General features: G+C 40.1%; 1 protein-coding gene across 4 annotated transcripts in view; it reads left to right on the top strand.

The window, feature by feature from the left end:
- The window catches only part of PIKFYVE (phosphoinositide kinase, FYVE-type zinc finger containing), a 90769-nt gene that overhangs the window by 49379 nt on the left and 26830 nt on the right, over nucleotides 1-14560 (top strand). For 3 of the 4 annotated variants that reach the window (XM_067548747.1, XM_067548749.1, XM_067548746.1), the window contains 6 exons: nucleotides 244-351; nucleotides 6211-6351; nucleotides 6703-6829; nucleotides 7614-8806; nucleotides 9925-10025; nucleotides 12669-12740. In XM_067548747.1, the coding sequence (XP_067404848.1) occupies nucleotides 244-351; nucleotides 6211-6351; nucleotides 6703-6829; nucleotides 7614-8806; nucleotides 9925-10025; nucleotides 12669-12740 (1742 nt within the window). The remainder of the gene's footprint in view (nucleotides 1-243; nucleotides 352-6210; nucleotides 6352-6702; nucleotides 6830-7613; nucleotides 8807-9924; nucleotides 10026-12668; nucleotides 12741-14560) is intronic. The other variant, XM_067548748.1, reaches the window with a different exon arrangement.

Here is a 14560-nt window from a genome sequence, read left to right as displayed (position 1 = left end):
TATGAGATTGGCACAGTATACAAGTTTATTGGGTTGGAGCCACCACCCAGTCTGCAAGGTTTTGTGATAAACCTTTGCAAATATCATCTTTAAGGTGTGCAGTAGAACTTCATCTTTGCAACTATGTCACCTTTGGGTAACTGTATGACGGAGCTTCAAAAGACTTTCTCATGGATGGAGTCTTATGTCTGTTCTTACCTAGATGTCTGTTCCCTTTGTTTTAACTACCCTGCATTTCTCTAGATGAACACCTATATTAAAAATCCCAAAATTCTTCTGCTGAAGTGTTCCATCGAGTACCTTTACCGAGAAGAAACAAAATTCACCTGCATAGACCCCATTGTTCTGCAGGTTAGAATATCTGCCTTCTGTTTTTAGTTTACATTTTCTATATTGTGTTTTTATGATCTAATGACTTAAATAAATGATGCTCAGTATATGGCTGATTTCAGTTCCAGCCACTGGGGGCTCAGGGATGGGGGGAAGGAAGACATTTGTGGTCTCAGTGATGAGGGATAACTCACAGTTTCCATGCATTTGGGTCTTCGGGAAAAAGTTGTATACTGGCCTCAACAGAAGTGTGCAAGTCCTGTTGACACTGGAGGGTTGCATGGCTCGAGAAGAATTCATGGCCTTTTTCAGTAACATGAGTATTTAAGAAGTATGTTTGTATAGCGTGTGCCTAAGAATCTGGGATCTCGCTGTTCCAAATGGCAGAACTGCTAACTGAGATGCAGGAATGGATGAACTTTGGGTCCAGATGTTCTATTGTATTTGTGTTAATCTTTTGGGAACTGACACCACTCAGTCTAATAATGAAGAAAATTACAAATACTGCCTTAGAGGCTGTGTGCCCTTCTCACCACTAATCGGGAGGTTTCATGGGGTTTGATGTCTAAATTGGTAGAGCTGCTTTTTGTCCAGACAAAAAATATAAATATCCCTCTCTGAAGGGAGCTGTCTTAATAAGAATGTGTATATGCACTGACCCTTTGAAAGTGTTTCATTGATTGACAGTTTGTTGGTTCAGTTATTAGACCACTTCCTTGAAAGGGTTGTCGTTTAACACAGGAGCATAGAAATTTAAAACATTAGCAATAAAATTCACCATTGTTTGGTGAAATAGCTTTTCAATAAAAAAGGATAGGATTCATCCCTTATGTTAATAGAAAAGCAGAGCTTGTAATTTCTACTCCTGAATATTGTTCACTGTGACTTTTTCAAAGCTATCCTTGAAATAAGGATGATTGTATCCTTTTCTCTATCTCCTTTAACTCTGGGGAGAAGGAGAGGGAACTGCTATGAGAGAAATGAAACGGTTTCATGGTGGCTGGGTCAATAATTGCTGCCAGTTTAAGAAAAAAAACAAAAAACACCCCCCTCCCCCCCCCCCCCAAAAAAAAAAAAAAAAAAAAAAAAAACACCTTTCTAATCCTTGCTTCAGTAATGGGAGCAGTGGTGGTGAGAGGAGTTGCCAGAATATTTAGGTGGTTCTGTGTAAATTTAAGCCAGAGAGTAAGTGGGACTAATATGGTCTGAAGCACTCCTTCTGGTAGGTGGAAGTTGCAACAAACAACACAAATTGTCCTGTAATGGAGGATTCTTCCAGAAATTGCATATTTCACAGTCTAAAAATTAATTTAACTTCAATCTTGGACCTTAGGAAACAATCCTGATTCTCATTTTGGCTTGTTGCCTGGTTTGTAACATATTATTGCAATGTGTGTTAGGTCCCCATCAGGTCTATAAGTGTGCCTGTCTCTTTATAGATGTGCATGCAACTTGCCACAAAGTTGCTCTCACACTGCATGAGGGGCTGTAACAATCTATCCACCTTGCTGAAAGCCAAAGCCTGAAATTGTTGAAAATGCCAAAAAAATGCTGATGGGTACTGGGAGTTCATTAATGCTGGGAAGCGCGGTTTTGAAATTTCACTCGATGTGAATTCATACGTCTGGTGTGGCTTGCTTCTTGATTAGCTTTACACATACGAGATCAAGATTGGAATTATCCCAACCTTTTTTATTGATACTAAAATCTGCACTGAAACTTGGCGTAGTATGGATTTGAGGCAATGTTGCTTGAGATTCTTCATACTTGCAAATATCCATCCAGTAATTTCTTGGCCAACTGGACAGAGGATCCAGAACAATTTCTTAGTACTGGAATTTGTGTAACCTACAGTAACTCAAAGGCCTAATTGGAATAGAACCCATACCTTAATACAGCTTTGAAACGCAAGATGCTGGAGATACTCCTGTGCTGCCTTTTGGTCACAGATGGTAACTTTAAATGAAGTGCGTGAGCTGATAACTTGCAGGTAAATCTTTTATCACCTACCAGATCATCTTATTTGTCTGTTAGCAGACTTCTTCCAAAATACCTCAATGAAAGTATTGAAATATGAAAACTCTTTATACACGTGCATAATCCTGCTTATTTCTTAATTTAAGGTATATGGAAGCTGAAGGTTTAAATTTCCTTCAAGCAAAATCATTTTATATTGCTACTAACCAGTTACAATTATCCTTAACTAAACCTACCTTCCATTTGATTCTAGAGATGATAGTATTCAGGAATTGCAAATGCATATCATGCCACCTTTTTAATGTATCCTGTAGGTTCATCATAAATCGAGCAAATAAGTGCCATTTAAAGGGATGGGCATATTGGTAAATTCAGTTAAAAGCCCAGTGCACACTAAATACGGTTAACGACATACTATTCTATGGTCAAACACCTTGGTGTTTTGGGAGGGTGCTAATTGCCCAGGTGAGCCTCTTTGCTATCTCAGCCATGCACCCACACACTGGGGTGCACAGTTAGGCTCTCAGCACTCAGAAATCCATTTGCTCATCATGTTAAATAGCTTTTACAATAAAAAGACTGAGGGAAGTGGATGTTGTGGTGAGCTTTTTGGCGGATTAGTTATTTTCCCCAAGCAGGGGCTTGAAATTTGTCAGGGTGTGGCTCTGGTGTCAAGGATTTGACTTTGCCAACCCTTTGGAAATCTGTCCAAGTGATAAGAGCTGTGTGGGAGCTGGATTTTTCATATTGGGTTGGAGTTTTCCCATTCCAAAATTTCTTCTATTTAAGAATGGAACAGAAACTGCTTCAAAATTTCACATGACCCAAAATTCCGAATAAAATTAACTTTGTTTCAACTTTAAATATAAAATACAAAAATTGAAATGGAAAATCAAAATGTTTTATGTTCCAGAAAGCTCAAAATTGAATGTTTCAGCCTTATCTAAATGCTTTTCTTTCAACTTTTGTCTAAGGTGATGTGTTTTCATGCAATGTTTTACTTTGGACAAATTGGCATTTTCCAACAAGTGTTTTGTTGGCAAATTAATAACTACACCTGGTTTGAAATCTTTGGAAAAACTGCATTTAGCACATGATCTGATGCTCTGAGACGTCTTACACTTTAGCAGCTAAACTCCCTGAAAACTCTGTTTGACCCAGCTATGCTCCAGCCCAAGTCTGAGCAGGACTTTCCCTTCAGCTGCAGTGAAGGCTGCTTTGTGGAACATTTCTTCTTTCCCTCCTCCCCCATGCACACATGCTGGGCCCAGGCAGTATGGAGGAAGCTGTCCAACTCGTACAGTGGGGACAAGAGCCAGGCCTGTGGGGTGAGGGATAAGGTTGGGGAGGGAGGGGGGAGACTGGGACTCCACAGTCAAGGACCCAGAGACATACACATTGAGAATGGTGGAGAAGTCCAGGCAGGGACAAGGAAAACTGGGACTGAGAGTGGAAGAGGAGTCTGGCGGGGAGAGTACGACTTGCTGCACAAGAAGACTGGTATTTGGATGTGAAGTCACTGTGCAGTGTAGATGGTACTGGGATGAGAAGCCCGGGATAGGGACAGAAAGGTCTGTGCTCACTAGAGCACTCTTTCTTCCAAAATCTGGGATGAAACCCAAGATTTGAGACTCGCCATTTGTCTGTGAACAGATATATGTGCAACTCACTGGCAAAGTGTCCATCTCACCTGTTGTGCTGGTCCATTTAGAGGATGACGACCTACTACTGTAGCAGTTACTCTGTTAGCTTTAGTGACAAAGGTTTGTGGGGTGGATCTAAAGCTTCCAATGTTGCTGACCCATGTGGCTGTCAATATGATGCCACATGATGGAATTTGTTTTTGCAGTTTGCTTTTTAAACAAAAAACAGGAAACTGCACACGCAACTACCTTAAAAGAATACTAAGTTTGCAAAGATAAGCACTCAGAAGTTTGGAAATGCCAGAATTAAGGTTGCCTGTGCAATGTTATTTTGGTCTCATGTGCATCTATTGTAACCTTTAATTGCATGATCACTTTTTATTGTTTTTGCAGCTGCCCTGCCTTATTCAGTGTACAAAGTCGATGGTGCTAACTTAAGCAGCTATTGACTATCTAATGTTCTTATTGTTGTTCCGCTTGTGGTCCTATGCCTTATTTTTACTGTACACTGTTCAAACCCTGCTCTGAAGACAGAATTATGTCCTCATGGCCTTTTCTATGGCATTCATCATTATAGTATCTCAGTGCTTCACAAATATTAATGAACTTATTTTCACAACACCACAGTGAGTTGAGGGTTATTATCCACCATTTGATAAATGGGAATGGAAGCACAGAGATTATGGTCAAATGTATTCATGAATTTTGAGTTCCCAATCCGAGACATTTACAGCCTGATTTCCTCTCCTTTTCCCCCCCCAGGTACGTAGCATTATATAGCACTTTATATGTTCAAAGCACAGCTCCCATTGACTTCAGTGGATTCTGAAAGTGCTCAGCACTTCTGCAAATCAGACCCCAAGGTTTCAAGTCAAATTGCCAGAAAAAGAAGAATGACCAGCTGTGAAATATTTGTGCTAAATGACTTGACTAGCAGGGACTCTGTAGCACAGAACCGCAGGGATAGGAGGCAGGGATAGAATGTAGCTCTCCAGAGCAAGGTAATTGCGTTGCCTGTGTCTGTCCTTTTTCTTACTGCAATTCCCCTGCCTCAACAAATTGGACAGGGGATCCAACAAACAAAAGTATTCTTCATAGAATCATAGAAGATTAGAGTTGGAAGGACCTCAGGAGGTCATCTAGTCCAACCCCTGCTCAAAGCAGGACCAACCTCAGCTAAATCATCCCAGCCAGGGCTTTGTCAAGCCGCAATTTAAAAACCTCTAAAGATGGAGATTCCACCACCTCCCTAGGTAACCCATTCCAGTGCTTCACCACCCTCCTAGTGAAAAACTTTTTCCTAATATCCAACCTAGACCTCCCCCACTGCAACTTGAGACCATTGCTCCTTGTTCTGTCATCTGCCGCCATTGAGACCAGCCTAGCTCCATCCTCCCTGGAACCCCCTTTCAGGTAGATAAAGGCAGCTATCAAATCCCCCCCTCATTCTTCTCTTTTGCAGACTAAACAAGCCTAGTTCCCTCAGTCTCTCCTCATAAGTCTTGTGCTCCAGCCCCCTAATCATTCATCTAGAAAGCATGCTCATTCTATACACTAAATGAGGGAGGGGTCCTGAAGAAACAGTACTATGTGATCATGCTATTAAAGATTGAATCCTAATGCGTATGCACAAGGCAGCTGAATAACGTAGCCTCTGCAATCTTACTTTTTGCACCTTTCATTAACTCAGATTAATTTTCCTGAATGTCCTCAGGCAAACAAATCCATAAAGTAAAGCTACATAGAAGTATCTGCTATATTTTAGCATTCTAATGCAAAAAACTCAATTGAGTAACTTATTAAATCTCAATTCCATTGTTTGAATCTACTGAATGCACCTAAACACAACATATAAACACCTTATTACATGTAGTTCTTATTGATAAGGGGATGTCTTCCTGCATTGCTGATGTGTCAAACTAATGAAATTAAGCCTCTGTTTTAAGGGACACAGCTAACATAAAACTCATACTTAACACTGAGAGAGAGAATGGGAAATGTATATGTACTCTGAGCATTTGACTGCACTCCGGGTGGCCAGTTTCTCCTGTCTGCATTGGCCTTTCACACAGCAACAGGGGAGAGAAACTAATTCTTTATAAAGAGAATTGTAAAATCACTAACATATGCATGGTGACTCAAGGGCAGGTTTGGTGTCTGAAATGACACGACTTTTTGAAACTGACTAGCTGTCTGTCTGCTTCACTTTTTTAAAGAAACTAGATTTGCAATAGTTGTCCTACTTTCTATTGGTACGTAGGAAAGGGAGTTCTTGAAGAACTATGTGCAGCGGATAGTGGATGTCAGGCCTACCTTGGTGCTGGTTGAGAAGACTGTGTCCCGAATTGCCCAGGACATGCTGCTGGAACATGGTATCACACTGGTCATCAATGTCAAGCCGGTGAGTATAATAAGGTATGTCTGGTATGAGCATGTTAAACAGGCTAACATGCTTGAATGTAGTTAAATTATTATTTTATGTTTCTTTGAAGTAATTTCTCAAATACTGAATTCTTAAACAGTGAAACTAATGTTATACTAATGATGCAAACCAAGAAACTTCAAAGTTAAAGCTGACATTATTTTCCTTAATGCACTCTGGGGAAAAAAACATAATAAGCTGATGCCTTAGGCTTATCTAAGGATGGAGTAGCAGATGCAGCTTGGAATGTATATTTTAACTTATGACAGTTTTCCAGTTTTTTTTCTGTTCTTTTATGCCCTATTTTATTTGTCTGATCCATGTTTACAGCAAGTATTAGACCGAATAAGTCGGATGACTCAGGGAGACTTGGTGATGTCAATGGATCAATTGTTGACCAAACCACACTTGGGAACCTGTCACAAATTTTACATGCAAGTGTTCCAGTTACCTAATGGTGAGTAAAACAAGCATGTCGTAGCTCATTTGCCTGAAACAGAGCTGGAGAGAGGATTATTATTTGAAACTGCAGGTATAATATCTTTAATTTTTGAATTAGAGAAACAGAAGGTCAGTTCAGCAAGGAAGAAAGCAAAAATGAATACATGATGACAGATTAATTTAAAGCTTAGCCTCCTAGCTATAATAACCTGCATTTCCACCTGACTGCTCCCCGCTCCTCAAATTTTCATCTAGAAAGAAACTGAGTCAAGGTATTTGCTTCTAAAGTCTGTAGGCTTTAGAACATCATGAGTTAAACAATGGAATGGTTTGTGGAATCCCCATCATTGGAGGTTTTTAAGGAGAGGCTAGACAAATATGTAAACCATCCCTGACAAGTGTATTTAGTCATGCCTCAGCCTCGGGGGTTGGTCTAGATGACCTTTGAGGTCTGTTCCAGCTCTACACTTCTATGACTTAGCTTAATCTTGGTATATTGGGACATGTGGTACTTATTTGTTCTGTCTTGATTGTATTCAGAATATGTAGCAACTTGACTGGCAAAGTGAGGGACAGCTGAGGTCAACTTTCCCTAAAGAAACCTAAAAAAACACAACTTGAGCCACACCCTTGGTTTGGGCTGGGCATGAGTTCCTGCAGTGGTGGTGCAATAACTGGTTTTGCCATCTATTCCAACTCTTGTGCTGTAATTAGCATTCACTTTTTACATAGGAAAGCATTCCACTTCTGCTGTTTTAAGTGTGCTTGACCCTAGCTTTTTTTCCTCCTAACTTCTCTAGATCAAACAAAAACCTTAATGTTTTTTGAAGGGTGCCCACCACAGTTGGGCTGCACCATCAAGCTGCGTGGAGCTACAGAATATGAACTGACCCGAGTGAAGGAGATCCTTATCTTTATGGTCTGTGTGGCTTATCATTCCCAGCTGGAAATTTCTTTCCTTATGGACGAGTTTGCCATGCCCCCTACTCTGACTAAAAACAGCTCCTTCCACACTCTGATTGAAAGCCAAGGAGGTCAAAATGGGCACAAAGACCTCTTTAATGGCGAGGAGTTCAGCACAGTGGTCAGAGATGTTGACCTCTCTTCTGAAAAATGGCCTGTGGTCTCTGAGTCGGTCTCTTCTGATGAGGCCAGCACACTAGAACAAAGAACTTTGTTTGAAGAAGAGGATCAATATTATGAGGATGATGCCCTGCGAGACGGTTCCTCTTTAAAACACCAAGAGCATCTCAGAATGGAATATTCATTGCCAGTGTCCAGCAATATTACCACCCTGGTACCAGAATCACAGTTACCCTTCCACCGTACGGACCAACACCCAGGCACTCTATATAGTGAGCATCTGGAGACTCTGCAGCAGCCAGGTGATCTGCAGGATTCCAAAAGCCAGATGAGAGTCTTTAGAGACCCTCTGCAGGATGACATTGGACTGTATGTCATGGAGGAGGTGACTTCCTCTGAGGATCGGCTCAAGGCCTACTCCTCTGCATTTAAACAGGAGCTGAAAGACGTTATTCTCTGTATCTCGCCTGTGATCACATTCCGGGAACCTTTTCTGCTAACAGAGATGGGCATGAAGTGTCTTACCCGGGACTATTTCCCAGAGCAGGTCTATTTGTCTCCTCTCCTCAACAAAGAGTACAAGGAGCTGGACAGCAGAAGGAAGAAACAGCTGTTAAGAGATCTCTCTGGACTGCAAGGGATAAATGGAAGTATCCAGACAAAGTCCATCCAAGTTTTGCCCTCCCATGAGCTAGTTAGCACTAGAATTGCAGAGCATCTGGGTGATAGCCAAAGCTTGGCCAGAATGCTGGCAGACTACCGGGCCAGAGGAGGAAGGATACAACAGAAAAATACAGACCCCTTTGCCCAGTGTAAAGATGCATCTGGTGTCCCTGGAGGGAAAGTTGGAGGCAGAAATGAAGAGGATGAGAGAGGATTGATTCGGAGTGAATCTGTATGGTCTCACAAGGTAAGAATCTAGTTTCTAAGAGAACAATCTCTCATCTATTTCAGAAATGGAGCTCCCTTCTGTTTAAAAGCTGTTCTTTTTCCCCCTCTCTTCATCCTGACTAATGCTAATGTTGATATTGTCTTATTAGTGGTAGCTAAAGGTCTTAAATGGTGACGAGTAAGACTAAAGGCCATTGTTGGGAGGATGTAATTGCAAACTATTTTAATAATATTTCTCAATAGTTTAAATATCTGATCCAAATTATTTGGAAAAGTATCAAGAAAATCTTTTAATGAAAATGTAATCATAGCTTTCTGTTTATTGTACAGACTTTGTGATATTTCAATTATTTGTGTGCAAAAAAAACTTGTAGAGAAGCTATCTTTTTCATTAAAAAGGTATCTGTTTTCACAAGTGGATAAATCTTTCTTGTTTGCTATTAAAATTGCTAACTTCTTCCTGTGGGGGGGAACTCACAGCTCTTCTGGGGATGTGATGCTTTCTTGCACGAAAAGCAGTGGTTACTGGCGGAAATGGCAGAACTTCACTTTAGAGTAAACAAGTAAATGAATACTTTCCAATCCAGCCCCCAGCAAAAAATACCTTCACTAGTTGATTTTTTTGTGGGGGTTTATATTGAAGTTTTAGCAGCAGAATAGTAAATCTGTTCAGAAGATGGTAGTGTGCGTATGCGGACAGGGGCGGGGGGGATCTGCCTTGCATATTCTGAATAACTGAGAAACTATATTAGGAAAACTGTTGTCCTCCTTGCAAGAAGGTAAGGAGCAAGATTCAGGCACAAGATTTCTTACTACAAAGGATTAAAATGCACAGTTTTTGTGGATTAAAGATCCCTCAAACTGTCACCCAAACTGCTTAAAAGTCCTCTTGGGCTTTCTCTTCCTTTAAACTTTTTTGTACCTAATTGGTTGTACTGTTATCCAAAAATCCAAAAAATCTGTCTTGCATAAGTCTACCTAGATCTCTCAGATAACGTAATCTCCTAAGGAAAGTAAATGGAACAAACACGGAATCTCATTGAATAAAATTATTTTCTGTGCAGCTTTTAAAATATCAACTGTTTTGTATTGGTGGAAATGTGTGGTTGTAACTGGCTTAATGGATTGTCTTATCAGGTGGACTGTCTGAGTCCAGTAAACCACCAGAGGCTCTGTGTTCTTTTCAGTAGCTCCTCTGCCCAGTCCAGCAATGCTCCAAGTGCCTGCGTTAGCCCATGGTATGAAATGAATTTCTTCTTCTCTATGGCTTTCTTAAAATACAAAGTTTAAGTACTAACCTCTTTTTTTTTTTTTTTTTTTAATGTGACAAGGTCAGTGCTAATTCCTCTGTACAGCTTCACTAAGGACTCCTGGGAAAGCAGCTTAGTCTTTTTTAGAGTTGCCTGTCACAACATGAAGCTGTCCATGACTAGATGGATTTGAGTAATGTTGTTTAACTTTTGTAATGCTTAATACGGCAGGAATGAGAACAGAAAGCCCAGCTTGAAATACAGTGCTCTAACTAATCAGTGCTTTTGTATGTGGGCCTGATGAAATTCATTCTAGGGTACTTAAAGAGCTAGCTCTTTATCTTGAAAGTATTAGCAATTATCTTTGAGAACTCATGGGGGATGGGAGAGATTCCAGAGACCTGGAGAAGAGTAAACATAATACCTGTCTTTAAAAGGGGTACATAGAGGGACCCAGAGAATTATAGACCAATCAGCCTAACTTTAATATCAGGAAAGATAGTGGAACAAATTATTAAACGATCAACTTGTAAGCACCTAGGGAATAGGGGTTAAGGGATAGCCGGCATGGATTTGTCAAAAACAAATCATGCCAAACCAACCTAAATTCCTTCTTTGACAAGGTTCCTGAGTAGCGGATGGGGGGAAGCAGTATGCATGATGTATCTTGATTTTTAATAAGACTTTTGTCACAGTTCTACATGACATTCTTATAAGCAAACGGGGAAATATGGTCCAGATGAAATTACTGTAAGGTGGGTGCACGACTGATTGAAAGACCATATTCAGAGTAGTTGTCAGTGGTTCACTGTCAAACTGGGAGTGTGTATCTAGTGGGGTCCCACACGGGTCAGTCCCGCATCCAGTAGCATTCACTATTTTCATTAATGACTTGGATAATGGCGTGGGAAGTCTGTTTATAAAACTTGCCGATGACAGCAAGCTGGGAGGAGTTGCAGGCACACTGGAGGACAGGATTAGAATTTAAGATGAATTTGACAAATTGGAGAATTTGGTCTGAAATCAACAAGATGAAATTCAGTAAACCCAAGTACAAAGTACTAAACTTAGGAAGGAAATATCAAAAGCACAACTACGAAATTGGGGAGTAACTGGCTAGGTGGTAGTGCTGCTAAAAAGCATCTGGAAGTTACACTGGGTCACAAATTGAATATGTCAACATTGTGGTGCCATTGCAAACAAGAGTAATATCATTCTGACATGTATTAATAGGAGTGTCATATAGCTCGGCACTGGTGAGGTCTCAGCTGGAGTACTGTGTCCAGTTCAGGGTACCACACTTCAGGAAAGATGTAGACAAACTGGAGAGAGTCTAGAGGAGAGCAACAAAAATGTTAAAAGGTTTAGAAAACCTGACCTATGAGGAAAGGTTTAAAAAAAAAAAAATGGACATGTAGTCGTGAGAAAAGAAGATTGAGGGAGGGCTTGATAAATCTTCAGATATGTTTAAAGGCTGTTTTAGAAAGGAGACAATGATCAATGGTTATCCATGTCCTCTGAAGGTAGCACAAGAAGTAATGGGCTTAATCTGCAGCAAAGGAGACTTATAGTTAGGTTAGATATTAGGAAAAACTTTCTAAGGATAGTTAAGATCTGGAATGGGCTTCCAAGGGAGGTTGTGGAGTCCCTATCATTGGAGGCTGTAAAGAACAGGTTGCATAAACACCTGTTGGGAATGGTCTGGGTTTACTTTGTCCTGCCTCAGCAGTGGGTGCTGGGCTTTATGATCTCTCAAGGACCCTTCTAGCCCTTCAGTTCTATGATTCTATATATTTAGTGCAGTGGCTGTGTGGGGAGTGAAGTATGTGGAATCTCTATTGGGAAGGTTGGAACTTTGTAAATTCAAAATAATTTTTCACTTCTAGAAGTGGGGCTCTGAAATGGGGTGTAGAAAATCATTGCAACCTAAGTTAAATTAAATAATACATATTTACTCACCCAGTGGGGGCAAGAATTTCTTTGTAGCAAGTGGCATTTCTGCAGAGCTAGCTATGAAGCTGCAGGTTACTGGCAGACTTTTAATACTAATCCTTAGCTGTTCACCAGTTAGGGCTTGTCCCCAAACAGGCAGTGCAGTTGGAGGCAGATAATGAAAGTTAGTGCAGAGAAATGTGTAGGGATTGTAGCTTTAGATCATTCAGCCCTTCCGGTACAAAACTGAAGAGTAAACTAGTGAAGATGATTTAAAGCTCATTATAAAACAACAAATATAAAGACAAAATTGATTCTAGCCAAAACTTCCAAATTTGGATGCTTAAAATGAGTTATCTAAATCAGTATTTAGGCACCTAAAGTGGCTTCTCTTTTTCCAAAGCTGCTGAGCACCTGAAGTGCTCATTAAAGCCATTTGAAGGGCATCAACTGGGATGCTGTGTTTGACAACTCTGAAAATCATACCTGTTTAGTTCAAATATTGATTGAAATGACTAATTTCAGATACCCAAGTTTAGAAGGTTTTGGCCATGATCTTTAAAGGCACACTTGTGTGTTGTTTGCCAAGATAAATGTACTTATGAGCATTCCACATTGTAGTCATTCCTGTAACGTTCACCTGTCAAAGCAACACGAGATCCTTCCTTTTAAATTCTTTTTGTTCTTCTTCTACTTCAGGATTGTGACAATGGAGTTCTATGGCAAGAACGACCTCACTCTAGGAGTGTTTTTAGAGCGGTATTGTTTCAGGTGAGAACGCTTACACTAGAATATCAGGTGTGCTTTTAAGAAAGTCTTGAATAGCTTCATCAGACTGTGAGCTGTGCTTTTCTTGCACATGTACATGAAGTATTGTACAGTTTATTGAGAATTGTTTGCATGATTAGTTAAAAAAGGTATTCATAGGCTGTGAAAATCTTTGGCAAAATATTCTTTAGAGACAGTTCTGCTGAGTAGGTCTTCTATATTTCTTTGCTGTTTGTTTTATTAGGAAGTATGTTTCTTAAGTATGTTCCATTTACTCCTGCTGCCTTCTTACAAGTGAAAATGTGCTCATATTGTTACCTGTCTTCTACCCATTCGTTTCATCACCTGTTGCATTTTGTCATTAGCCAAGTTTGTAAGCTGCCTGAGCCCGGGACTATCTCTTTGCTGTACATTTGTACGTTGCTTGGCAAATTGGGGTGCAGATGGGGATCTCTAGGCAGTGCTCTACTGCAAATAACTCTGTCCTCTCCAAAGCCGTTAATTGTGTTGGTCATAACCCTCTGATTTTACAACAGTTGCTATGGAACTTCAGGTGAGATCTGCAGCAAGAGCAAATTCCTAAAGAAGAATAATCCTGTTTCAGACAATACTTGGAAAAAGCTATTGCCTAAATATGATCAGAATGTCCTATGCTGATATCTTTGAAAAATATCAGAGAATCTGATGCAAACTTTCAGAACATACTGATTTTTGGTGAAACTGTGCTGGTTGTTCAACCAATACTTCAACTATATGAATTAGCTTAATGCTTTAATTACTATCATTAGGAATATCTGGTACTACGTAAAGTCTATGTGCAGTTTTAGTAGGTCATAATACAGGATATAAAATGTTTATCATTATAGGCAATGCTTTTCTGCTATGATTTTTTTTTGGTAAAAGTGGCTATTGATAGAACCCTTCTATTTGACATAAGGGAATCTGTTAAGAAGCTTTGTTTAAGGAATTTTCTACTTCATCTTGTCCCCTGTATGCATCTGTCTCATAGGCACCCTAAAGAATGCAATTTACTTTCCAGTTGCCATTAATTGCAGTAGAAAGATGCATATGGGTAGCTAATATGGAAGTTTCATTCTGTTAAATAAAAGCAACATAAGACAGACCCTTAAACAGAAGAAAGAACAGAACTAGGTGGTGCTGGGATTTGATAAAGGGAAATGGGGTCAGTTTCTCTGAACTTCGTAAAAAAATTATTTTGAAAATTAGACTTGGGCTACTAAGGAACTTATGTGTGTTTTGAAAATTTTAGTCCTGGAGCCTTTCCTCTCTAGGTGACTGGCCTGAAGCTTTCCTGATTTGGGAACAAAGGTTTGCTATCTGATAAACATTTTATAGCATATGTGAAACTGGTTGGTGGGCCCACCCCCATTTCTAGACAACAGAGGCCCATAGCCCCTAAATCTAGTGACAGCTCTTCAGGGTAGGCATAACTTCCAAGTTAAGGAGCTGCACAGCCACTGCCTAGGCCACCTACACTGTGGGTAATTAAGTAATCAGTCTCTAGTGTTGTCAGCCTGGTATGTGTCAGAAATGCTAGATTTAAATCTTTTAAAAAATCTAGATCAAATTTTGCCCTCGGTGTTTGTGTGTGTTCAGTTTTTTTTTTAAATTGTAAAGGCTGCACTTGCTATTCTTGAAACAGCGATTGGTGCCGGGTATCAGAGGGGAAAACTGATGCTACCACTGGATAAAAATCAGTGTGAAAATACTGAGTGCAAGATAAGCCTTGGAAGGCTCTCTGTTAGGTATCCCTGGTAACCATTGTGGCCAAAATTTTCAGAAACTTGGTGCATAGACTTAGG

This window comes from Emydura macquarii, unplaced genomic scaffold, assembly GCF_026122565.2.
Source record: "Emydura macquarii macquarii isolate MOO-44397 ecotype Brisbane River unplaced genomic scaffold, CSIRO-AGI_Emac_v2 contig_1253, whole genome shotgun sequence".
Classification (NCBI taxonomy): Eukaryota; Metazoa; Chordata; order Testudines; family Chelidae; genus Emydura; species Emydura macquarii.
This window is presented reverse-complemented; position numbering and strand designations above follow the sequence as displayed.